The following is a 25038-nucleotide window of genomic DNA, read 5'->3' as shown; positions in this document are numbered from 1 at the left end:
GTGGGCAGCGAGGAAGATGGGAGCGTCAAGGTTGGTCAACACGCAGTGGTGAAATCACTCATCTACAATGGGAAACACCAAACTGATGGTGTGGGTGTTGTATCAGGGGTGAGGAAAGTGGGAAGTGAGAAGAATCAGGTTTTTCCCCACAGACAAAGACATTTCTAAGACATGGTCTTGAATTAGTGGTTATTTGAATAAACTACCATCTTCACAGTTTACAGGTTTAACAACTCCTTCTCCCCAGTGCCACTCCTGGATGTGAGTCAGAAGCAGGCCCAGAAATGACCCTCCCCCAGCTGCTCAGGGTGTTTTCCTACTTTGACCAACTGTGCAACTCAGGTAGGTGACTTACTCCTCCGTGTTCCATTTCTCTAAACGGAAATAACAATACCAGTAGCCTCCCAGGTAGCCCGGTGTCTAGTGGGCAGTCAATATATGTCAGGTTGTATTATGGAAGGAGCATGGGTTTGCAATGAGACAGATTTGGGTTCTAACTCCAAGTCTATTTGTTACTGGGTAACCCTGGCTTAAAGTATTTAATGTTTCTGAGTTTCTGCGCCTCCTTCTGTAAAATTATGTTTCAGGGTTTTTGCAAGGGTCAAAAAAGATAATGTGGAGGGCGTGCAGTGCACAGCCTGGCACAGAATACTGACCAATGGGGCACCAGAGTGTCTACCTGCCTGTGAAGCACTAGGTTTTCCTCACCTCTGCTCTTCCTTGTCTCCTCTCACCACTGTTGTTTCCTAAGACTTAATGCACAGTGTGACTACATACGTATACTATAGCAACAGATGGGATCCTAGTTCCCTTCCTTCCTCTTAGGTTAACCCCTCCCTATTTTACTGTACCTAAATTTGACAACTCTTTCCCTTTCCTATAGGTGTTTTAAATTGCCTTTTACCATTCTGATGAGGAAAATAGCCTCTTGACTATCGAACTTAACATACTGAAGTTAAAATTTTAAATGAAAATATACATGCACACATAAATATACATCAACATATTGTATATATTTTTCTATTATAGTACAATATGTGGCACATAATAGGCATTGAAAGTGTTTGTTAAATGAATGAACTGATAAGCAGAAAAACAAACTATGTATTTACAGATAGATAAATGTAATAAAATATTTCCAAGTGACTTATTCACAGATGTTCTCACAAATATTAAGATAACAGACCCAACTAACTACTGGGCCTCCAGATACCCAGAGGTATGCTTTTCCCACCTGATTAGGTGACCTCTTTGTCCCTTTAAAGTCATTAAATTATGTCCTACTTAAAAGGAGCTGTATGATCTTGAGAAGCACAAATCTCAAGATGCGTGGCTTTTTTCATTTTCATTTCAGTTTAAGACTTTCCAGAACATAGATATGTTTCCCCTGACTCTAAGGATCAATACAAACAAACTGAATATTGAGGATCCTAATGCCGAATAAGTAACTGCAATAAAACAAGTGTTCAGAGACTGCTTTAAGTCATTGAGGCACTAAAAGAACCTTAATCCTACGTAAATCAATCTTGGTACCTCTGCCTGAAGGATTCTCTAAAGATTTCAGGTCGATGAAAACAATAAAAAAAAACTCTCAGTTCTTTGAAACAAAAATACAGTAAAAGGCACAGGTTAGAAGAATGACTATCTTCCGATATCTATGCTGAGAGTTTAAAAGTAGTCATATGTTACTGACACATAAAATGTTAAATGGCAAAGTATCTGGAACACTGAGTAACATTTGGCTTAAAAGCAAAGCAATTCCAGTTCAGGTCAGTTATGAGCCTTTGCAAAATCAGTCTCTGTCACCTCAAACTTTCCCATTACACACCAACTGCAACTTTGCAGATTCTCCAAAGGATTCTCAGTATACTGCTGGTTTGTGGTAATAATGATAATGATAGCTATCATTTGTTGATTTGTTGAGTGCTTTCTATCTGCCAGGTACTGGACTAAGCCTTTTTTTTTTTTTTTTTTTTTTTAAGATGGAGTCTCGCTCTGTTGCCCAGACTGGAGTGCAGTGGCACGATCTCGGCTCACTGCAACTTCTGCCTCCCAGGTCCAAGTGATTCTCCTGCCTCATCCTCCTGAGTAGCTGGGACTACAGTCTTGCACCACCATGCCTGGCTAAAGTTTTTTTTTTTTTTAGTAGAGAGGGGGTTTCACAATGTTGGCCAGGCTGGTCTCAAACTCCTGGCTGCAAGCAATCTGCCTGCATTGGCCTCCCAAATTGCTGGGGTTACAGGTGTGAGCCATCGCGCCAGGCCCTAAGTCTTTTACATATGTCATTTCATTTAATGTCCCCAAATCCTATTGCCACCTTCCTCTCTCCCTCTCTCTCTTCTTTCCTTCTTTTTTCCCATCAAAACTTTCCTGTCCTCTGTCCCAACCCTTGGCACTTTTTGGATTGGCAAATTTGTACAGCTGTGATAGGCAATATTATGGACCTCCAAAGATATCCACATCCTCATCCTCAGAATGTTAAGCAATATGGCAAAGAGGAATTAATGATGCAGATGGAATTAAAGTTGCTAATCAGCTGACCTTAAGACAGGGAGATTACCTGGATTATTCAGGTAGGTACAATATAATCACAAGGGTCCCTAAAAATGGAAGAGGAAAGCAAAAGAGTCAGAGAAGAAAAAGATGTGAAGACAGAAGCAAAGTCAGAGTGATGTGATGTGAGAAGGACTCAACTACTGTTGCTGGCTTTAAAGATAAAGGAAGAAGCCATGGGCTAAGGAATGTAGTAGCTTCCAGAAATTAGAAAAGGCAAAGAAATAGATTCTCCTCCAGAAAGGAGTGCAGCCTTGACATACCTTAATTAGCTCAGTGTCACCCATGTTGCACCCTAGCCTTCAGAATTGTAAGATGATAAATTTTGTTGTTTTAAACAATTAAGTCAGTGATAATTTGTTATAGCAGCCATAGAAAACTAACATGCAATGTTAAAAAGATAAGACTGGGGCCAGAATGCTTGGCCTTGAAATCCAGGCCCTACCTCTTACCAACTGTTTGACATTGGATAAGTTACTTAACCCTTCTGTGCCCCAGTTTCCTCCTCTGTAAAAATGGGGATAATGACGATACCTTACTCACAGGACTAAATGAGTTTATAACCGTGAAGTACTTGGAACCCACTAAGCACTATATGAATGTTAGCTATCATATTCCTATAATAAATTTCATATGGTTCTATTGAAATGACCTTTTCTGAAATTGAGTTTTGAGAGGGGCCTCCTGGAATGACTGACTCTAATATTGACAACCTGAGTTTCCATAGCTGGCTAGTGTGAGAGAGCTTTCTGTGGGGTCAGATGTTTAGGTGACCATACAATCATGGCTGATGGGCAGCCTGTAGGCCTAGCTCTTGTGATATGATATAAAATGACCAAGGGCTTCATGCATTGACGTATAGAGATGTGTACCCACTGGTTAGCTTCTATTGTTTCTCAAACATGGAACCATTTTCAACTAGAACGTGATGTTATTTGCTTTTTGATCAGTTTTCAAATTTAGTTTTTAAAGAATATAGTTCAAACAACAAAGACAACTAGATTAGTTTGGATGTTGTATTAGTCAGGGTTCTCTAGAGGGACAGAACTAATAGGATAGATAGATAGATAGATAGATAGATAGATAGATAGATAAAGGGGAGTTTATTAAGTATTAACTCACATGATCACAAGGTCCCACAATAGGCTGCCTGCAAGCCGAGGAGCAAGGAGAGCCAGTCTGAGTCCCAAGACTTAAGAACTTGGAGTTTCGCGTTCAAGGGCAGGAAGCATCCAGCACGGGAGGGAGATGTAGGCTAGGAGACTAGGCCAGTCTCGCCTCTTCACGTTTTTTCTGCCTGCTTTATGTTCACTGTCAGCTGATTCGGTGGTGCCCACCCAGATTAAGGGTGGGTCTGCCTTCCCCAGCCCACTGACTCAAATGTTAATCTATTTTGGCCTCACAGACACACCCACGATCAACACTTTGCATCCTTCAATCCAATCAAGTTGACAGTCAGTATTAACCATCACAGGTATACTGCAGTATTTTGCTGGATGCCTTGCCTAAACTCTCACAGAAAGTTATGGCCATGAGCAGTTAAGTCTTCAGAACCATGCTGATGGGACTACCAGAAACAGCCTTCAGAAAAGTCCTGCAAGGCACCTGTGATAAAGAGGTTACCAGGGATACTGTCCACCATATCACTATTTCACTGTCCACTCGAATGACCCTGTGCAAGAATTTTATTTCAGAGTCAAAAAGCAACCCATTACCTATGGTATTGGTTTTCTTCGTCTCCGACAATCAGAATCACATGAGTTACTACGTTTCTCCCTTCTGCTTGGCCCCTTTGGTGTAAAGGCCAATTTTCTAGTTTATTCGTCAACCATTACAGATACACAGGCCACTGAGGCCTGCAAACCTGAGCCTACTTTTTCCCTGAACTTGAATGCCTACTTTAACTTATATTCTCCTTGGTTCAGAATATTCATTTATATTTTTACCATTTTATTTCATGTCTGTTTAACGCATCTCGAATGCTTTAACAATAAATTCCAAAGGAAATCTGATGTCTTCACATGCACAGGCTTATCCCTAGGGTAAGGCAGTTGAAAAATTGTATTTAGGCTCCATTTATGTGGCACCTACAGGAGGTGGCAGCACTGTGGAGAAAAGTCACTTTTTTTTTTTTTTTGAGACAGAGTCTTGCTCTGTCCCAGGCTGGGGTGCAGTGGCGGGATCTCGGCTCACTGCAACCTCCACCTCCAGGGTTCAAGCTATTCTCCTACCTCAGCCTCCCGAGTAGCTGGGATTAAAGGCGCGCGCGACCACACCTAGCTAATTTTTGTATTTTTAGTAGAGGCAGGGTTTCACCATGTTGGCCAGGCTGGTCTCAAACTGCTGACCTCGTGATCCGCCTGCCTCGGCCTCCCAAAGTGCTGGGATTACAGGCGTGAGCCACCACACCCAGCTGAAAAGACACTTCTTTCTGTTCACTCATCTAACAGTGACCAGAGCAACCATGAGCAAGTCACTCAGCCTCTCTGACCATCATCATTCGACCCTTACCCTCACAGACTTGTAATATACCTATGGTGTAACCCTGGAATGAAGGAGTTGTTTAGTAAACAGTGGTTGCTATCATTTTTTTATTGTTGCCATTGGTGCTACCACTGTTTGATTGGCTGATCCCTACTGGCTTTAACTTGCTGCCTTTTCTGCTGAGAACAGTCAAAAGATAAGAAGACAATCAAAGGGATGTTACAGAGAATCTCAGAGAATCTCCCACTCACTGTCCCTCCAGCAACAATTTCCCATTCTTCTCCCTGCCCCACTGCCTTTTGAGACGGAGTTTCACTCTTGTCACCCAGGCTGGAGTGCAGTGGCACAATCTCGGCTCACTGCAACCTCCGCCTCCCAGGTTCAAGTGATTCTCCTGCCTCGGCTTCCCGAGTAGCTGGGATTACAGGCATCCATCACCACGCCCAGCTAATTTTTTGTATTTTTAGTAGAGACAGGGTTTCACCATGTTGGCAGGCTGGTCTCAAACTCCTGACCTCAGGTGATCCACCTGCTACGGTCTCCCAAAGTGCTGGGATTACAGGCATGAGCCACTGCACCCAGCCAACATTTTCTCATTCTTACAAACCCTCCATGACCCCAGCACCAACATTTCCATTGTTAGTGCTTTTTCTTAGGCACAAAGAGCTATGTCATTTTGTTATTCTCTAGACTTTTTTCTTATGCCCTAGCTCACAGCATAGAAGCAGAAAAAGGCGTGCAAGCAAATTTTGTGTCAGGTGGTCTTTTTATAATGCCCATTTTGTATACTACACATCACACATAATTAAAAAGTGTGATGCATGAATTAGATATCTTAGTGTCAGATGTGAATCCTGATAACAGAATTTAATGGCCGTAAAATGTTTGATAGAGAAGATAGATTATCAGTTAGCAGAACTAAAGCCAAAACTGAATCAAGTCAAGGGAAAGTTCAAGTTGGACATGGAAACCACAATTGACCATTGTGGTTGACCGCATTTTTCACTTCTCTTCTAAATATTCTACAGTTTTTAGATGCTGCATCAAGATCAGAGAAGCTGGCTCCAGAGCCCTGGCTCTGTCCCCCAGCGGTAACAATGCCAATTCTGCCTTGCTCCTTTCCTGTTCTCTTTGGTCTCACAAACATTCCCTGGGTGCCCCTTGCTCCCAGGCACATAGCTCCTGCCCTCAGGTAGCTCACGGTCTAGTAGGAGATGAAAGTAGGAGTCTAAAGCCATGTGATTTTATTTCACATAAAATCTGTGCCTTTTAAAGGCAGACTTTATTTCAAGGGGTCTTTCAATAATATCTGTTTCATACATGCACAGTACACGAGTTAAAACATTTTGTGTACAACACAAAAGCTTTGCAAAGAAATGGGTCAATGCTGAGTTACATGTGGCATGTATTTTCATTATTGATTTTGAAAAGACAGAAACTTGAAAAAATATAAATACATCATGCTTCACACGGATGACTGCAGTTGCCAGAGCCGTCAGAATGACACTGTCAAAAGTTAAGTCAGACCACGTCATTCCTCTGTAAAAGCCCACAGGCCTTACAGGATCAGGCTCCCTCCCACGCCTCTAACTCATCACTATTGTTGTTCTCCTTGGTATTTCTGTTCCAGCCACAAGGTCTTTGTTCTCTTCCCCAAACACAATCAGAGCTTCTCCCAGATTAGGGCCTTGGTTTTGTTTTCTGTTCCCCTCTTGGAACTCTCTCTGCCCTTCTCACCTCCTGCAAGATTTTTTCCAATCACACCTTCTGTAGGAGGCCTGCCTTGAAGAACTGAAACACTGTCTTTTGGAAATACAACCTGCACCCCCACCCCCATGCAGTCCTCCCCATTCCCCTCACCCCACCCTCTTTTTCTCTGTTCCCATAGCATTTATCCCCTTTTCACTTGCTTTTAAATTGACTTCAAAAAATGTTTACCTCAGCACACTAATAGTGACTTTTGAGGCTGGATAATTTTTTGTTGTGGGGAGCTGTTGGGTGCATTACAGGATGTTTAGCAGCATCCCTGGCCTCTACACATTAGACACTAGTCGCAATCTCCACTCCTAACTTGTGACAACCAAAAATTTTTCTAGACGTTGTCAAATTACCCCTCACTGACAACTGCTGGTTTATAATTTATCACCAGTTACACCCAGCTACAATGTAAGCTCCAGGAGGGCAGGAATTTTTGCCTTTCTGTTTACTGTTGATCTCCAAGCACCCAGAGCAACAACTGGTATGGAATACGTGGATGAGTGAATATATATTTAAACATATGTGCACGTAGCATAGCATAAATTTCATATTCTTCTCTTAAGAAGTGGTATTTAATTTAACCTCAATTTTTATGGGCGTTTACAAAAATAAAATAATGGTAATGATAAAAATACAGAATATGCAGGGAAGAACATTTTTCTGTCTATATCTAGCACATTTTTCTGAAAGACAAGTAGAATTGATCTATTTCCTGAAAGAATGTCCTGTATATCTATTATAAAAAGTAACATGACTCTTTGTGCATATTTCCTTTTTTCTGTCTACCAGCAGAAAACCTTTATTATGGGTATTGACCTTAGAAAGTAATTGCCTCAAAGGTGTCATTGCTAATGCCATTTTAAGAACGAAGGGCAATGATACTTAAGCAGGGCAACATTCATAGGCACAGAGGTGAAGAGAGATAAATTAATTCTTAAATGGACTTGGCTGTCATAGTCATTAGATTCAAATAGAGTTTAATTTATCACAGAGAATGGGTGGCACTGCCTAAAGGGTGTCATGTGATGAAAGACAGTAGAACCATGGTTTTCAAGGCTGGAGGAAAGGGATGTGATTTTGTACCCATCCCACCACTACCACCAGGGAAAATTTGGCAGTGTCTGGAAACATTTTTGATTCTCTTACAACTAAAGGGTTGGGGAATGCTACTAGCATCTAGTGGCTAAAGATGCTGCTTACTATCCTACACTGCACAGGACTCTTCCCTACAACAAGGAGTTATTCAGCCCCAGTGCCATTAGTGCTGAGGCTGAGAAATCTCACAATAGAGCGTAATGCTTATGAGGGTGAGACCTAGAGCCTTCCTGTTCGAACCTGAATTCCTGCTCTATCACTCAGACAGACTGCGACTATTTATTCGGCAAATCTGCTTCTTTTTTTCTTCTGGGCACACAGGTAGACTAGTTATCCCAGCATTACTACATGACTAAGCTCTAGACTACGAAATGTGTGTGAAAGTGCTATATACCACTCTTAGGCCTGGCCCATAAAAATTTCCTAAAAAATCACTCATCTCTCTTTTTCCTTGTCTGTAAGGGATTTAGGGGATGGCAGAATAACAAGATAACAGTAGCCTAGGTACCTGAATGACTACATGAATCAGAGACGTATGCCTCCTTCCCCCAGAGTGACCCACACTAGATAGTGCTGTGAACAAGTAAACTTCTATGCTGTTCTACTGCTGATATTTGGGGGTTGTTTAGACAGGTAGCCTCGCCTAGGTGTACGACCTATAGCAGGTTCTTTGACCATTTTGTTCCTCACTTTTCTCATCCGTAAATTGGTGATAATAATAATACCTCAGCCCTCAAACTATTGTATTAAAGTTCTTAAATAGTGTCTGGCATACAATAAGAATTTTTCTACCTGTAGGCCCACCTTGGTAAGCTCATATAAAGTGACCAAGTAGCATTTGTATGTTGACTTGTACACCCACAGGTTTGCTTTCTTCCTCCTTAAATACAGATATATTTTCAAATGGAATGCTAGGCTATCTGTTTGTTTGCTTGTTTGTTTGCTTTGAGAGACAGGGTCTCGTTCTGTTGCCCAGGCTGGAGTATGGTGGCACAATCATAACTCACTGCAGCCTCAACCTCCTGGGCTCAAATGATCCTCCCAGCTCAACCTCCCAAATAGCTGGGACTACAGGCGTGCACCACCACGCCCTGCTAATTTTAAGTTTTTGTAAAGATGGGTGTCACTCTGTTGCCTAGGCTGGTCTTGAATTCCTGAGCTCAAGTGATCCTCCCACCTCAGCCTCCCAAAGTGCTGGGATTACAGGGGTGAGACACTGTGACTGGCAGGTATTTGTTTTTTAATTGATTCTCAACTTTAATATTTTTGTACGGTGCAGTTAAAGAATAAAGGTTTACAATTAGATTATTCTGTGCTGTCTTTCTGACTTCAATCCTCACTCCTTCATTTGAAGACCAGCATTGTGTGCCAATTTTATGCTAGGTATTGTGTTAGGTATTGGAGATACAATCATGGGCAAAAACAGATATGGCCTATGGCTCCACAGAGTATACCATTTACCTAGAGAGACAGGCATTAATCATATGCTACTCAAATAATTATAGCATTTCAATTGTTAAAAAAATGTTATCTAGGAAACATTAACTACAACAGTATAGAACAGAGACCCAATCTTTGGAAGGATTGGTGGGGAAGGAGAGGGTCAGGGGAGGCTTCCATAGCAGGAGTCTTTGGAGCTGAGTTCTGGAGGATGAATAACAGCATACTATGTGAAGAAGGAAAGAACTGGAAGAGAATTCCAGGAGAGGAAACAACATATGCAAATGTCCTGGGGCAGAGTATATCCAAAGAGCTGAGAGAGGAGAGGCTGCATGTGTCTGGATCACAACAAATGAAGGGTGGGAGGCAAGAAAGGCAGATGAGGCTGGAGAGGGGATGGCAGTGCAGGTAGGCATTTAAGAGCTTGTAAGTCATAGTAATAATTTTGGTGTCTAAAGTTTTTAAAGAGAATGAAGTGACATGATTAGATGCACATTTTGAAGACACCATGCAGTATGCACCTGAGAGAATGGATTGGTGGTGACAAGAGTAAAACCAGGGAGACCTGTTATATTATTTCTGAATTTCAAGTGAAATACAGTGACAAAGTCTGAAGTATAAAGATATTTAGGATGTAAAATCATCAATCCGTGGAGATGTATAACTTGTAAGAAGCAGAGATGAGAGAGGTGTCTAGAATAGCTTCCAGACTCCAGTTTCAGCAACTGGACAAATATTAGTGCTGTTTACTGAGACAGGGAACAATGGAGGTAGGCTACATTTGAAAAGAAGGTATCTTGGATTTGGTTTGAGATGAGTGTGCAGTCAGCTGACTTCACATCACCTTTATTCTTTACTTACGTGATTCTCCTACTTTTGTTTCTATCTATTCATTTATTTTTTCATTTAAAAAATCATTATTAAGCACTTACTATGGGATTCAAAAATGAGTGAGAAAGGCATAGTCTTTCAAGGAGTCTCTAGTCTTGGAGAAAGTAATTAAAATGGGTGGTAATATTGGTTAAGGAAAAGAAAAATATTACTAAAACATAGATGAGTACATCTCAACCAGAATTGGGGGTGGAGGTTGGAAAATCTCGAAAGGTTTTTCAGTGGGAAATGTCTCTGATGAAACACTTATTAAACTTTCAATGTTTTTCTCTTTTTTTTTTTTTTTTTTTACTATTTTCATGCCCTCCTCCCACCTCACCCCCTAACGAACACACTTACATTTCTATTATTAGCTTGTATTCCAAGAAAAACACAATATGAAACATTCTGGAAAACTAAGAAGTCACATGGGATTTTGGACTATATTTGGAAAGCCAGGAATATCATGCTATAATTCCCAGAGCTTATTAACCAGCTACTTCTGATTAATTTAAATCCATTAATGTCACTCTCAAAACATCCTTAGGGAATTCTTTTCTGATTGTACCCAACAATTGTTTCCAATTTGACAGCCAGCATTCTTCAAGTCATACTTTTACACACCCATCAGAGGGATGCTATCTATGTGACATGGCAATTTTCAAAGAGAAATAAATCCTCACTACTCATAATATTCAAGACACTTATTTAATTTTTCACCTCTTATTTACACGATAAAACTGCCTCTATTCTCTTGGTCCCACTGAGGTCTGGTTCTTTGGTTTGCTTCATTCCAGCTGTCCTCTGCTTTTTCTTCCTTGGTTCTCCTGTCTTGATATCTCATCTTCCATTGACCACTCTCTTTTTTCAAACAACACTAGGTCCTCCTCACAAACCTATGCTCTTACTCAGAGAAGGCTACTTGTGGTTCCTCAAAACACTCCATCCTATTTCACGCCTTCGTTCATTTATACACACGTTACTGTCTCCTCTTGGGATGCCTTTTGCCCCTTATCCACTTGGGCAAGTCTTATCCTTCAAGACCCACATCAAGCATTCTCTTGTGATCAATCCTCATCACTTACCAACCTCCCTCCAAATCTGGAGAATTGAGTATTCCCCCTCTTAAGTCACACCCATCATACTGTTTACAATTATTTAAAATAGTCTGCATCTTTACTACACCAGGGTCCAAACTGAGTATTGTTTATCTTTATACCCTCTGTACCCAGACAGTGCCTGGCAAGAAGTGAATACTAAATTAGTGAGTATTGAATAAATCAATTATTTGACAAATTAATACCAAAGCATGTCAAAAGGGCTTCTCAAATATGTGAGAGAGTTGGCTGAATATCCCTAATCTAATCATCCCTCATTTATTATATATTTTTAAATACTTCCAAAAATATGATTCTCAGTTCTAGTCCCTAGAAATTCTACTGGGTATCCAAGGGCTTCTGACTTTAAGAATCACGCTGAGAAGTATTGTTCTAAAGCAAGAACACCGTAGAATATATACAGCATGAAAAGAGGAGGTGGGAAACCCTACTCTTCCATACACCTATAACCCTTTGAAGTGAAACAAAATACCAGAGCACACATCACATACTTCACTAATTTATCCATCCATCTATCCATATATTCATTCATCATTTTTTTTTCCATTTACCTATATCTCATATATCCTCCCTTTGAAGTGAAATAAAATCCCAGAGTGCATACCACTTACTTCATTTATTCCTCTATTCATTTATACACCTACACAACCACTCCTATACCCATACATGTATCTATTCATCCATCTGTCCATCCATCCATCCATCCATCCATCCATCCATCCATCCATCCATCTGGTGACCTATCCATGTATATACCCATCCATTCATTCAGTGACCTATCCAGGTACACTATCTATCCATCCATCCATCCATCCATCCATCCATCCATCCATCCATCCATCTGGTGACCTATCCATGTATATACCCATCCATTCATTCAGTGACCTATCCAGGTACACTATCCATCCATCCATCCATCCATCCATATATCCATCCATCCACCCATCCATCCATCCATCCATCTGGTGACCTATCCATGTGTATACCCAACCATCCATTCAGTGACCTATCCATATACACTATCCATCCATCTATCCATCCACCCATCCATCCATCCATCCATCCATATATCCATCCATCTATCCACCCATCCATCCATCTGGTGATGTATCCATGTATCCACTCATCCATCCAGTGACTTATCCATGTATGTATCCATCCATCCATCCATCCATCCATCCATCCATCCATCCATCCATCCGTCTATCCATCCATCCAGTGACCTATCCATGTATCCATCCATCCATCCATCCATCCACCCACCCACCCACCCACCCAGCAACCTATCAATGTATCCATCCATCCATCCATCATCCAAAATTGGTGATACCCTTCTGCAATGTGCTAGGAACTCTATCATAAACAGGCAGAAGCACAGGGAAAACCTGCCTGTAAACCAGACATCATTCCAGAAGAATTAGGGAAACAACTCATTGTCTAAAAAACTTCCAAGATGAACAAGAGAGACATGGTAGGGGTTTAAATTAAGAATGGGAATGTATCAGCTTTTTTCTGTCTTTTTCTCTTAAGAAAACACCCTGATCTCTGAATTCACATTATGTCCCTTCCAGTTCCCACTTTCTCTTGAGGATCGAACTAAGATTTTGAGGCCAGTCTGTGAATTCCATGTTTGCTTCAATGACCCTTTCAAATGTTCACATACTGCAGCTGGGTTGGCTTTAATCTGACCTGTGGGGATCAGCTCGGCTATTTCAGAGGCGTACAGAGTTGCTTGCCCTGCATTAGACTGCTCTTACTGTTACACATTTTTGATTCAGAACATCTATTCTTTGATTTTTCTTTTCCCCTTTGCCCTGCAGAGCTCCACAGACTTTAACCGTTTTTCTGTTGCTGAAATATGTCCCCACCTGGCACTCCCTGCAACTTCTTGAAAACTGCCATTTGGCTTACCTTCGTTTTTTGTTTTTCTTTTTTCTTTTTTTTTTTTTTTTCTGAGACAGAGTCTCACTCTGTCACCCAGGCTGGAGTGCAATGGCACAATCTTGGCTCACTGCAACCTCCGCCTCCCAGGTTCAAGTGATTCTCCTGCCTCAGCCTCCTGAGTAGCTGGGATTACAGGTGTGCACCACCATGCCCAGCTAATTTTTGTATTTTTAGTAGAGACGGGGTTTCACCATGTTGGTCAGGCTGGTCTCAAACTCTTGACCTCGTGATCTGCCTGCCTCTGCCTCCCAAAGTGCAGGTATTACAGATGTGAGCCACAGCACTCAGCCTGGTTTACTTTCTCACAAAATCAGCAACCTTTTTTTTTTTTTTAAATCCATCACCCTTTTCTTCCCTCCAGGTAAGTCATTTTTATGCAGGCTGTCACTACTGCTGGAGCAAGAGGGCCTGGAATTCCTGATCTTGTTGCAAGGGAGGTGGGGCTGACCTGATCTCTGCCTCCACTGAGAGGCTGTGTTTCTCCTATTGTTTACAGTCTCCAGCACGCGGCAGGCTTTTCTGTCCTCCTGCCTGCCCTGCCCTGCATCCAGCCATCATTTCTTGTCATCTCAGAAGCTTCAGAGTAAATTCTCTTTCATTTTTGCAGTTCCTCACAGGCTCAGTGACTTAGCCAACTTGTTTTTCCTCCCCCCATGTCAAAAGTGACAAATAACCATTCTGAGACAGTCTGACAGATGACTCAGCAAGTGGGCTGCCAGGTGATGTGGCTTTTCCTAAGGCAACCCAGTGAACTGCTGAAGAAAGGGGAACTGAGAAGTGAACCAAGATAAAACAAAAACCGGAAAACAAAAAACCCTCTTTTCAATGGGAAAAGGTGTAGGCCACTCCTCCTGTCTGCTGGCTAGATGCAGATGAGCCTGCTGGGGGCTCCGTGCACAGGGAGTTGGCAGAGCAATGAGAATGACAGAGCCTGGGTCACTGCCTTTCTGTGGAGATCATTTACCCAACACACACATGAGCAAGCATTGTACCATCTTAAGCCACTGAGATGCAGGGATTGTTGGTTACAGCAGTTATCTTCCCCTGACTGAAATAAAAGGGATATGAACACTCACAAGACTTTTAGGGGAGAAGGGCACTATGCTGTTCCTTCCTCATGCCCAGGAATCAAAGGCGTGCAGGGTGAGGCTCTACCACAGCTGCACATCCTTAGTGAGACGGGGCTTTAACATGGAACACTCACTGATGGATCCTTTGCTGGCTGAAAGGGGCAGTGTAGCAGTCATTCTCCTCCAGGTCTGGCAGTGTCTCCTTGTCCAGCCTCATTGGCTTCTTAGGTAACCATCTCCGAAACCTGCTTATTTGTTTATCGATCCTGTGGTACATGGAAGGCAAGACCAAAGGGTACAGCATGTCAGCAATGCCCTGAAACACAGAAGGAAGGTCTCCGCAGAGCCACAACTATCATACCACACATTCCAGGCCCTCTCACTGCACTCAGGATATCCTTGTTTTATAGATGGAAAGAAGACAGCCAGAACTCTAGTGTTGTTTTGATTTCACCAAGTGGCCTCAATATTATTACTGTTTGTGAAATAGCAGCTGTGAGTTAGATGTTCACCCACATGCCAATAATAAATGACCAAGGATTCCAACAGTCCCTTAAGCAAGCAGCAGAGACCTTAACTTACATTCTGTAGGTTCTAAAAAATTCATTTGTGTTTGGAAAACATCTGAGGTCAGAGAAGAGCTCTAGCTGTAATTAACTTTGGGGAGGGGGTGCTGGCAGCACATCCTGGGAGTTGTGCACAGAGAGGTCCATGCCATGATTTGCTTCCTGCCTCTCCCACCTCCCCTGAGCAGCCTCTCAGCAGGCAGCCCGATTTTTGGCTTTCATTGATCTCTTTTTAAGCAGGCTCCATGGTTCTCATGGTGCTAGGGCATCGTGACACACATGTGTCACTCTAATGAAGCCAAGTCAATGAAAACAACAGTATCCTAAAAGTGGTTTTCAGCTACAGTTTTCTCTCTGGCTATCTCCCTAGTCCCTCGGTTCCACTGACTTCTGCTGATGAAAACATCTGGCTTCCAAGTGAACAGTTCCCAATCACTGTTCACAGAAAAACACCAGAAGGCGCAAAAACCACACCAAACTTTAAAATGATAGCACTACCTCAAGTGTGTATACTACTGGAAAAAATACCTTCTAAATTTATTAACTGAAAACACGTGGAATTTGGTCATGCTTTATTTTTTTCCTAATTAAAACAATATATTTACATGGCAATGTATTCTTTTCAGTGAATGTTATGGCTAATTTACTGTGTCAACTTGGCTAAGTTAAGGGATGTCCAGATAGCTGGTAAACGTTATTTTGAGGTGTGTCTGTGAGGTTGTTTCCTGAAGAGATCAGTGTTTGAGTTTGTAGACTTAGTAAAGAAGTTGGCCCTCACCAACACAGGTGGGCACCATCTAATCCATTGAGGACCTGAATAGGACAAAAAAGTGGAGGCAGGGTGAATTTGCTGTCTGCTTGAGATGGAACATCCATCTTCTCCTGCCCTTGGACATTGGCCTTCCTAGTTCTCAGGCCTTTACACTGGAAATGGGACTTACATCATCAGGTTTCCTAGGCCTCCTTCTTAAAAACTGCAGATTGTGGGACTTCTTGCCCTCCAGAATCTTATGAGCTAACCGTGCAAATCCTGGTCCAAGTCTGAAGGCCAGAGAACCAGGAGCACTGATGTCTAAGGGCAGAAGAAGAGAGATGTCCCAGCTCAAGCAGCAGCAAATTCACTATTCCTCCATCGTCTAGTTCCACTCAATGGGTTGGATGGCACCCACCTGCACTGGGGAGGATCAGCTTCTTTACTAAGTCTACTGATTTGAATGCTAATCTCTTCTGGAAACATTATCACAGATGCACCCCAAAATAATGTTTTACCAGCTATCTGGGCATCCTTTAGCTCAGCCAGGTTGAACATATAAAATTAACCATCACAGTGAAACTCTCAGCTGAAGATAATATTATTTATATAACCAATCAATTCCAAACTAAAAAATAATGGTAAACTTCTCTTTCACTATCTCCTTTATTCTCAGCATTGTTCCAGCCTCACCATGATCCCAACTCTGCTTGGTGGTGGCTGTCCTTCTTCAGAACTCCCAAAGGGTCAAACTGAAAAGAATCTCACAGTGGCTCTAGGACCCTCCTCCCCAAGAGAACCCTCCGCCCCAAAAGAAATATACTTAAAATATAGTGAGATGATGGGCTTTAGAGAAGCAGCATGACACAGTGGTTGACAACATGAACTATGGGGCTGGAATGCCTAGATTCAAATCCTGGCTCTGTTAATAGTAACAGCAAAACCTTGGGCAAGTGATTTAACTTTGCTGAGCCTCAGTTTCCTTATCTATAAAATGGGCATGATAATGATACCCAATTCGTAGAGTTGTGATGATGAACTTATTAATACATATATAAAGTCTTTAGAACTGTCTGGTATACAGGAAATGCTGGCTATTATTACTGTTTTTCTCTTTTTTCCAAAAATAAAAATATTGAGCAACCAGCTTGCCACTTAACATTTCTGTTTTTTGCTTTTTAATTCAAAGTTAATTGTGTTTCACCAGCATCTATCACTAGTCTATGCTCAATGATTTAGTCCTTATATGGACACATAAATTAGACTTCCTCAGCTAAGATGGTGGCCTTCCCCATGGCTCTTGGCTTTATTTCATTTGATCGCCTTAAAACTCATTCAAGAAAGAGGCCATTGGCCCAAAGGTTTTTTATTATAGAGCTTTTACCTCCCACACATCTCCAGTCTGCAGGACTAATCAGATCACACTTTGTAAAATTCACATTCCCACAGAATCTGGGCTCTGTGTGCAATGACTATGAATTGAATCCAGCTGGGTACAGTGCTCAGCATGGATAAAAACAAATAAAGCTGTAAAAAAAAAAAAATCAGGCATAACTACTCTATAGGAGTGAAATGGCAGCTTTCAGCAGCCAGCCTGTGGCACCACAATTTAATTGAAATGTGGAGATGATGAAAAGAGAGTAGAACAGGGTAATTAAAATGATTAATTAATTGAAATATGTGAAAAAGAGGAAGCAAGAAGGAGGCAAGAGGATGCTGCTTGGCATGGTAAAAGGAAGCTGAGATTTGTAACTGGGGTGGCTCTCTTGCGCCTCAGCTGTATGACCTTCCACAAGTTATTTACCCTTCAGAGCCTTCTTTTCCAAGGTTATAAAATAGAGGTAATAGTAACAATAATCATCATTATCATCATTATCATCTTACTGACCTTACAGAGTGGTTAGTGGGCTCGTAAAACATGGTGAGTATGAAATGCTTTGGAGAAGCTGCCAGACAGATAGCAAGCATTATTAATAATTTCTTAAGGACCACACAGGACTAACATAAAAGTGATGGAAAGCAAAGGAACTGGGCTTTTTAAAAAACTGTGGTGGAAGAAACACATTCAAAAGAACATCTTAAAAATAAAATCCCCGTGATCTGCCTGCCTCGGCCTCCCAAAGTGCTGGAATTACAGGCGTGAGACCAGCCTGGCCAACATAGTGAAACCCCATCTCTACTAAAAATACAAATATTAGCCAGGCATGGTGGTGTGCACCTGTAATCCCAGTTACTTATGAGGTTGAGGCAGGAAAATCACTTGAACCTGGGAGGTAGAGGTTGCAGTGAGCCGAGATCGCACCATTGTACTTCAGCCTGGGCGATAGAGTAAGACTCCGTGTCATAAATAAATAAATAAAATCCCCGAGACACTGGTTGGGCATGGGGGCTGGAGGGTGTGAACTGGCCTTCACTGAGGAGCCTGAGAAGAAGCAGGTGGACAAGGCATGTTGTCCAGGTTCCATTACACATGGCTGTGCATGCTGTGTGCACTTCACTACGACTAAACCAAACACTCAAACATGGTCAGCAGTTTGTGTCTTCCTCTGGTTACCAGAGTTGCCCCCACAAAGATGTACACACCAGAACCTGTGAATATGTTATGTTACATGGCAAAAGGGACTTTGGAGATGTAAGGAAGGTTACAGACCTTAAGATAGGGGGAGCATCCTGAATTACTCAGATGGGCTTAAGTTAACCACAGGAGACCTTTAAAAGCAGAACTTTCTCTAGCAGGAGGGATGTGGCAGAAGGAGACTCAGAGAGATTCAAAGTTTGAGAAGCACTTGACCCACCATTGCTGGCTTTGAAGATGAAAAGAGCTAGGAGGCAAGGAATGCAGGCAGCCTCTAGAAGCTGAGGAAGACTTTCAGCCAATAAAGAAATGGAGATCTCAGTCCTATGATTACATGAACTGAATTGTGCCAGCAACCTAAATGAACCCAGAAGCAGATTTTCCCCAGAGCCTCCAGATAAAAGCCCAGGGTGATCAACACCTTGATTGCAGCCTTGGGAAACCCTGAACAGACAAACCAGTTGAGCCTCCTCTCCCTGGACCTCTGACTTACAGAATTGTGAGCTAATACATTTGTGTTGTCTTATGCTGTTAAATTCGTCGCAATGCGTTATGACAGCAATAGGAAATGAATACACCTCTTAAAACACTCTCGGTCTGAGCCTCTCCTCAAGACCTGGCAACAGCTAGCCAGGCTCCCAATGTTAAGGCTGCCATTCCACATGCTCTTCTCACCTCCCAGTTAGGTGGCTCTCGGAACAAGAGTCTATCTCTCTGCGGCAGGATAATAAGTGAGTGCTCCCCTAGTCTGCTCTTCCACAAACACATTCCTGTCTCCAAACTTTGCCACACTCAGACTTCACTTAGGGCCCCCTTCAATCATGCAAGACAGAAGCACATAGTGCAAAAGCCACTAGGCTGGAAAGCATAAGACTCAAGTTGGACTCTTGATTCTGTGGTCATACATCAGTGTGGCCTGGGACAAGCCCTTTATCCTCACCTAACCTTAGTGCTCTCATCTCTAAAATGATGATCAGCCAGATATTCTTTAGATACTACAGGTTGTTGGTGATTTGGGTGATAATATCTTGATTATGTCACTTATGTGATTAATTCAAACTTGAATTAATGATAACCTTTAGTATACAATGTTAGATAACCTTTAGTATACAATGATGGACTTTGGAGTCAGCTGGAAGCTGATGATTCACATTCCAGTTTTATAGACCTTGTTGGGCAAGTAATTAAACCTCTATGAGCCAACAGAATCCATAGAACAAGGCAATGGTAAGGATTAAACATGATCATGGATATCAAGTGCTTACACAATGCCTTGGATGCACAAAGGGCTCGATTGAGTGACAGTTTCTAGGACGAAGAAAATTATGGTGACAATAATGATGAACTTCTACATAGATTGCTCTTTTCCCAATAAAAGTTCAAAATCTGTGAATCTCCCTAGTAGATTGATGTCTGTGTTCCCACCTAATAAACATCCCTAAATAGTTAACCCTGAAATTTACTTAGATATGTTAAAGTCTGGAAACCAACTAACCAGAAAGCACCCCATTTGTCTCTTCAGTATAGGAGTGGACTTTAGTATAGACTTTACTTAATGAAGCCTCCACCAATAGGGAATAGAAAAGAGAAAACATTGGCTTAATGATTTAGCATTGATTTTGGTTGGGTATGTTGTCACTTTGTTCCATTTTTGCTATTTACTGAGCAAAAGCCCTCTTACACACTACACAGGCAAATCAATAAAGGGAAAATGGATCAGACACTTGGGCATTTCTGGCCCTAACTTGTCAAGTTAATATCTGGACTACAAGGTGAGTTATTTTTATAGAAAGTTGTTCTGATGGTAAGCTCAGGTTTCCTTCATGCTGATTCATGATAGGTGAAATTCCGGGTACCTGGGAAGAGCTGACAATACAGTATAAGCAAATGGGCACAGACTTGCCAGCTCTGCGATGCCTTCCCAAGTTTGGTCTTGGGAAGGTTCTATTTGATCTCTTTGACCCTCAGTTCCCTCAGCTCTAAAGGGGAGATAATCCTACCCAACTTAGGAGAGGTGATGATTAAGGAAAAGGCCACATATGTGCAAAGGATCTTGCTCCCAACATGCTAACCTGTCAGGGGACCTTTATAAACTGCCTACAATGTACAGAGTGCCAACCTGCATGCTGTGGGCATAGCCTGAGGAAGTAGAAGAAAGGTCATTTCCCTTGAGCCACTAACAACCCAGGAGGGAATGGACACTAATGATAACCTAATCAGACTGAATTAAATGAAGCAGGCCTACTTTGAAGACACCTACTTTTCCCCAGTAAAGAATATTATAATAATAGCATCATGTTTCTAACAGATTACATTATCAGCGATGATATGCCTAGAGGGAACCTACAGATGAGCTTTCTTTTCTTTTCTTTTCTCTTCTTTTCTTTTCCCTTCCTTCCTCCCTCCCTCCCTTCCTTCCTTTCTTCCCTCCTTTTCTTTCTTTCAGTAGCGCACAGCTCTACATTACAGTAAATGACACCCTCTTGGAATGATAATAGACAGCAGGAGGCATGGATTTGTTTTTCATTTTCTTAGAGCCAAGTCTCCGGATTTACAAGCCTCTACCTGGATAGGATTTAGAGATCTTAGAAAGCTAATGTTATTCTTTTAGGTCACAGGGGTACTATTTGGAGCATAGCCTAAATACCTTATAGAAGACTCCAAAGGCTTTGGAACATTTACATGTATTAGTTTTTTAAAACGAGGATGAAAATACACAAGCCATTTTGTCCTTTTGCCTGTATGCTCATCTGATAAGTTGTGACTGCATTGAATGTATAATGCAATACAGTCCAGCATTCACACTGTCAAGCCTCACCCAGGATCAAGTCAGGCAGAATGCATATGGGGGGTGGAGGGAAGGAGTAGTAATGAGACTCCACCTACAAGCCACCCATAATAATCAGATTTGTTATTTTGTAATCATATCTTCCACAGACTATATTTGCAATATTTTGTGAAGGCAAAAAAAAAAAAGGGCAGCCAAAAGATGATAAATTCCTCCTTTTTATTGGATACGTAATTTATAATGGCTATAAGCCTGTCCAAAGATAAGAAAGAAAGCAGCATTTAATAGACCAAGTACATGGATAAAAAGAGCATTAACTCCAAAAATCCATGTCTGAACTATATGAGTATGCTTTATGAGAGTCAAGTGATTTTTTAAAATAAAGATATTATGAAGAAGTGCTCTATTTCTCTGCCTGCTCAGAAACCTTAGAGATATTAATTCATTTATTCTTAGGGAATAGGTTTGTTTCAGAGATGCTTTCATGGATTAATAAAATTCAATATCACTTATATAAATGAAACTCCAAGCTAACTTAAATATCAATATTTCATACGACGGGAATTTTAGGATATTGGAGGTCAGTGTTTCATTATTGATGTACTACTAGATGGCAAGTTGTATATGTGGCCTTCAATTTAGAATATCAGAGCTGGCTACAAAGAAAAAGACACTCTCCATCATCTAAATCAGTCTGTTCTGATGTGAAATGAAGAGTTAAGGTAGATGCAACATTTTCTGACAACGTGGATTTTAAATGTACACCATACACTGGGCTTCAGAAAGTCACACATCCCAGTGATATCAAAGACTTAATTCTATGTGGTATGCAATGAAGCCTATTTTGAGAGGCCATTCTGAATCAACTATCTTCACTGGGATTTCTTTTTCCTTTAGCTTGGCCCAGAGTCTTCCAGTACCTTCCAATGCCTAAATTCTTCTGTAGTTGTGATGTGTGCGCTAGAAGTAGCATCAATGTTTCCAGCCCAAAGACTAGTGTTTTGTAAGCCATTCCTTCAGCTTTAGAAAGAAGGATTTCTCGGCCGGGCGTGGTGGCTCACGCCTGTAATCCCAGCACTTTGGGAGGCCAAGGCGGGAGGATCACGAGGTCAAGAGATCGAGACCATCCTGGGTAACACAGTGAAACCTTGCCTCTACTAAAAATACAAAAAAAAAAAAAAAAAAAAGTTAGCTGGGCGTGGTGGTGGGCGCCTGTAGTCCCAGCTACTCGGGAGGCTGAGGCAGGAGAATGGCGTGAACCCAGGAGGTGGAGCTTGCAGTGAGCCGAGATCGCACCTCTGCACTCCAGCCTGGGCGACACAGTGAGACTCCATCTCAAAAAAAAAAAAAAAAAGAAAAGAAAGAAGAGTTTATTTCTCAAGCTCTTATTCACTCAAAGCCTCTCCTCTGCACACATGGAGAACATGTGATGGGTCACAAGGTCATAGTCTCCTCTGCCTTCCTCCTCTTGGCTCCTGTTTTAAATCCTGTCCCCTCTTTCTCCTTCCTCTACCATGAAACTTATCAAAGTAGCAGTGAACCCTCATTGCCTCTGATTCATCCAGCCCTCATCCTTCCTCCACTGGCTGTAATTTGGTTTCCATTATCCTCCACTCTATAGTGATGGTTCTCAACATGTGGTCCAGGATCAGTAACATCAGCACAGGTAACACTTGGGATCTTGATGGAAGTGCAAATTATCGAGCCCCACCTCAGACCTACCAAATCAGACACACTGGGGATGCGCCCAGTGATCCGTGTTTTTAAAAGCCCTCCAGATGATCCTGACACACGTTTGAGAACCATCACTCCATGGAGACTGCTGTCACAGAGATTAGTGAAACTTCTAAATATCCAAAATTGATTCTCATCTCTGATTGATCATCAGAAGCTGAAGCACAGCCCTCCTTGTGGAATCTCATTCTTGGTGCCTTTGACACCACCCTCTCTTCATTCTCCTTCTACTTCTCTAATTGTTCTTTTTCATTCTCCTCAGGTCTCCCCCATCCCATTAATGCAGATTTTCAAAGGAACTGCCACAGGCGCTCTTCTCTTCACCCTTTACATCTCCTCCTGGGAAATTCCATACACTCCCCTCGCTAAGGTCATGCTGACTCCCACACTGGATTCTCTAGCATTACCACTCTCTTCAGCTGCTTTGCCATCAGTTCCAAAGGCCTTTAAGACACCAACACCTAAGAAATCTACTGTTGAGTTATAATACAGAATCAATTTTAAAAAGTCAACTTCCTCACCACACCTGTATCTCCTCTCGATTTCCAGTCTTCTTTTACCTCCAACAGTATTTTCCCTAGCCCTTAGGTGTCAGAACCTCATTCTCCTCAACTCTGAATTTCCAAATAGCTGCTAAGTGCTAAGCCCTTTTGCCTATATTTCAGAATATTTCTCACATGCTTTGCCTTTTTGCTCTAGATTATTTTTTTATCCATCCAGGGGGCAGAACTCCAATCAAAGAGTGAAAGCTAAAGAGATAGAGATTATAGCTTATTTTAAGGAAGAACTTTGTAACAGTCACAGCTGCCCACAGATGGGCCAGGGAGTTTACTATCTCCAGAGATGTTCAAACATAGACTGGCTGACCAGAAAGCAGAAGTTTAAGTATCTGATGAATGGTTGGACTTGATGGCATTTAATATCCCATAAAACCTTGAGATTCTATAGTTCCTTTTATCACTGTTTTCTTTTAAGCCCTTATTGTCCATCCCACCCCCATTGTTTGAGCAAATGTTTTCATCCCAAGGCTGTGTCTGAAACTTTAGGCAGACCTGGTTTTTCTATGCTTCTTTTCTTCGTGATTTCCTTTCTCCCTACTCCAATCCTCATACACGCATGTGGAGATGCATTTGTTCATTCACTCCATCTCCTATGTGCTTGGTGCTGGAAATATAGAATTGAATGAGTCATCCTTGCCTTCAAATACCACCCAGGTAGAGAGCTAGACACCTACATCATAGATTACAGCACAGGGTGATGGGGCCATAGGATTCTAATGGAAAAGCAGAAAAGAGATCATTTGACCTGGGCAAAAGGCAAAAATGTGGACTGAGTTTTGAGGACTGAGTAGACCTCACCTTGGTGAACAATAAAGGAAAGGATCTTCCAGAAGGACCACTATATGCAAAAGCACATAAACCCACGTGAGCATAACATATGTTTGGAAATGATGAGCTCAATATGGATGGAGCAAAGAGTGGTGGGAGGGAAGTGATGGGCGAGGACAGTTTATAAAGGGCTGTAATTAAGCTAATGCTTTTAACCTTATTGTGATCACTCTATGGTAGCCACCAAGTGACAATAATCAGATTTGCTACTCAGGAGATGAATAGAAGAGAGTTTGGAAGGGGTCAGAAAGGAGGCAGGAAGATAAACTGATGTTTAGGCAAGAGGTGATGGGAGCTCAGCCTAAGTCAATGGCAGTGGGAATGAAGAGTAATATATAGACTTTTAGAAATATTCATCTGCACTTGCAGAATTTGAGAGACTGACTAGATGAGCAAGCAAAACATCCAAAATGACCCTTAGGTTTGGTTTTTTTTATTTACATTTTTAGAGATGGGGCCTCACTATGTTGCCCAAGCTAGGCTTGAACGCCTTGACTCAAGTGATCCCACTGCCTCAGACTCCCAAGTATCTGGGACTACAGGTGTGTGCCGCCACACCTGGACCGTTAGGTTTTAAATTAGGTGACTGTGTGGGAAGTAGAGCCAATGCCTGTATAGAGAATATAAATGGAGAAAATGACTACTTGGCAGATAAACTCAGAACAGTTAGTGGACTAGTTGCTAGAGGATAGAAGAAAGGAGAGACTTACAGATGGATAACAAATTCAGAAGCACAACAGAAAGAATAGAAGGATACCCTTCTGCAAAGACATAATTATTACATGTAATTATTAATTATTACATGTATTATTACATGTAATAAGTATTAATAGATACTATTTGTGCACATCAGCTACATACTAGGCACTAAACCTCACATAAACCATACAGGGGAGAAGTTAAT

At 41.7% G+C, this 25038-nt stretch overlaps 1 protein-coding gene across 18 annotated transcripts in view; it reads right to left on the bottom strand.

The window, feature by feature from the left end:
• Positions 1-25038, bottom strand: part of ANO4 (anoctamin 4) — a 413407-nt gene that overhangs the window by 128829 nt on the left and 259540 nt on the right. For all 18 annotated transcript variants that reach the window (XM_009426095.5, XM_009426094.5, XM_009426098.5 and 15 more), the window contains one exon: positions 14467-14598. In XM_009426095.5, the coding sequence (XP_009424370.2) occupies positions 14467-14598 (132 nt within the window). The remainder of the gene's footprint in view (positions 1-14466; positions 14599-25038) is intronic.

This window comes from Pan troglodytes, chromosome 10, assembly GCF_028858775.2.
Source record: "Pan troglodytes isolate AG18354 chromosome 10, NHGRI_mPanTro3-v2.0_pri, whole genome shotgun sequence".
NCBI lineage: Eukaryota > Metazoa > Chordata > Mammalia > Primates > Hominidae > Pan > Pan troglodytes.
Note: the sequence above shows the minus strand (reverse complement) of the source record. Positions and strands in the feature narration are given on the sequence as shown.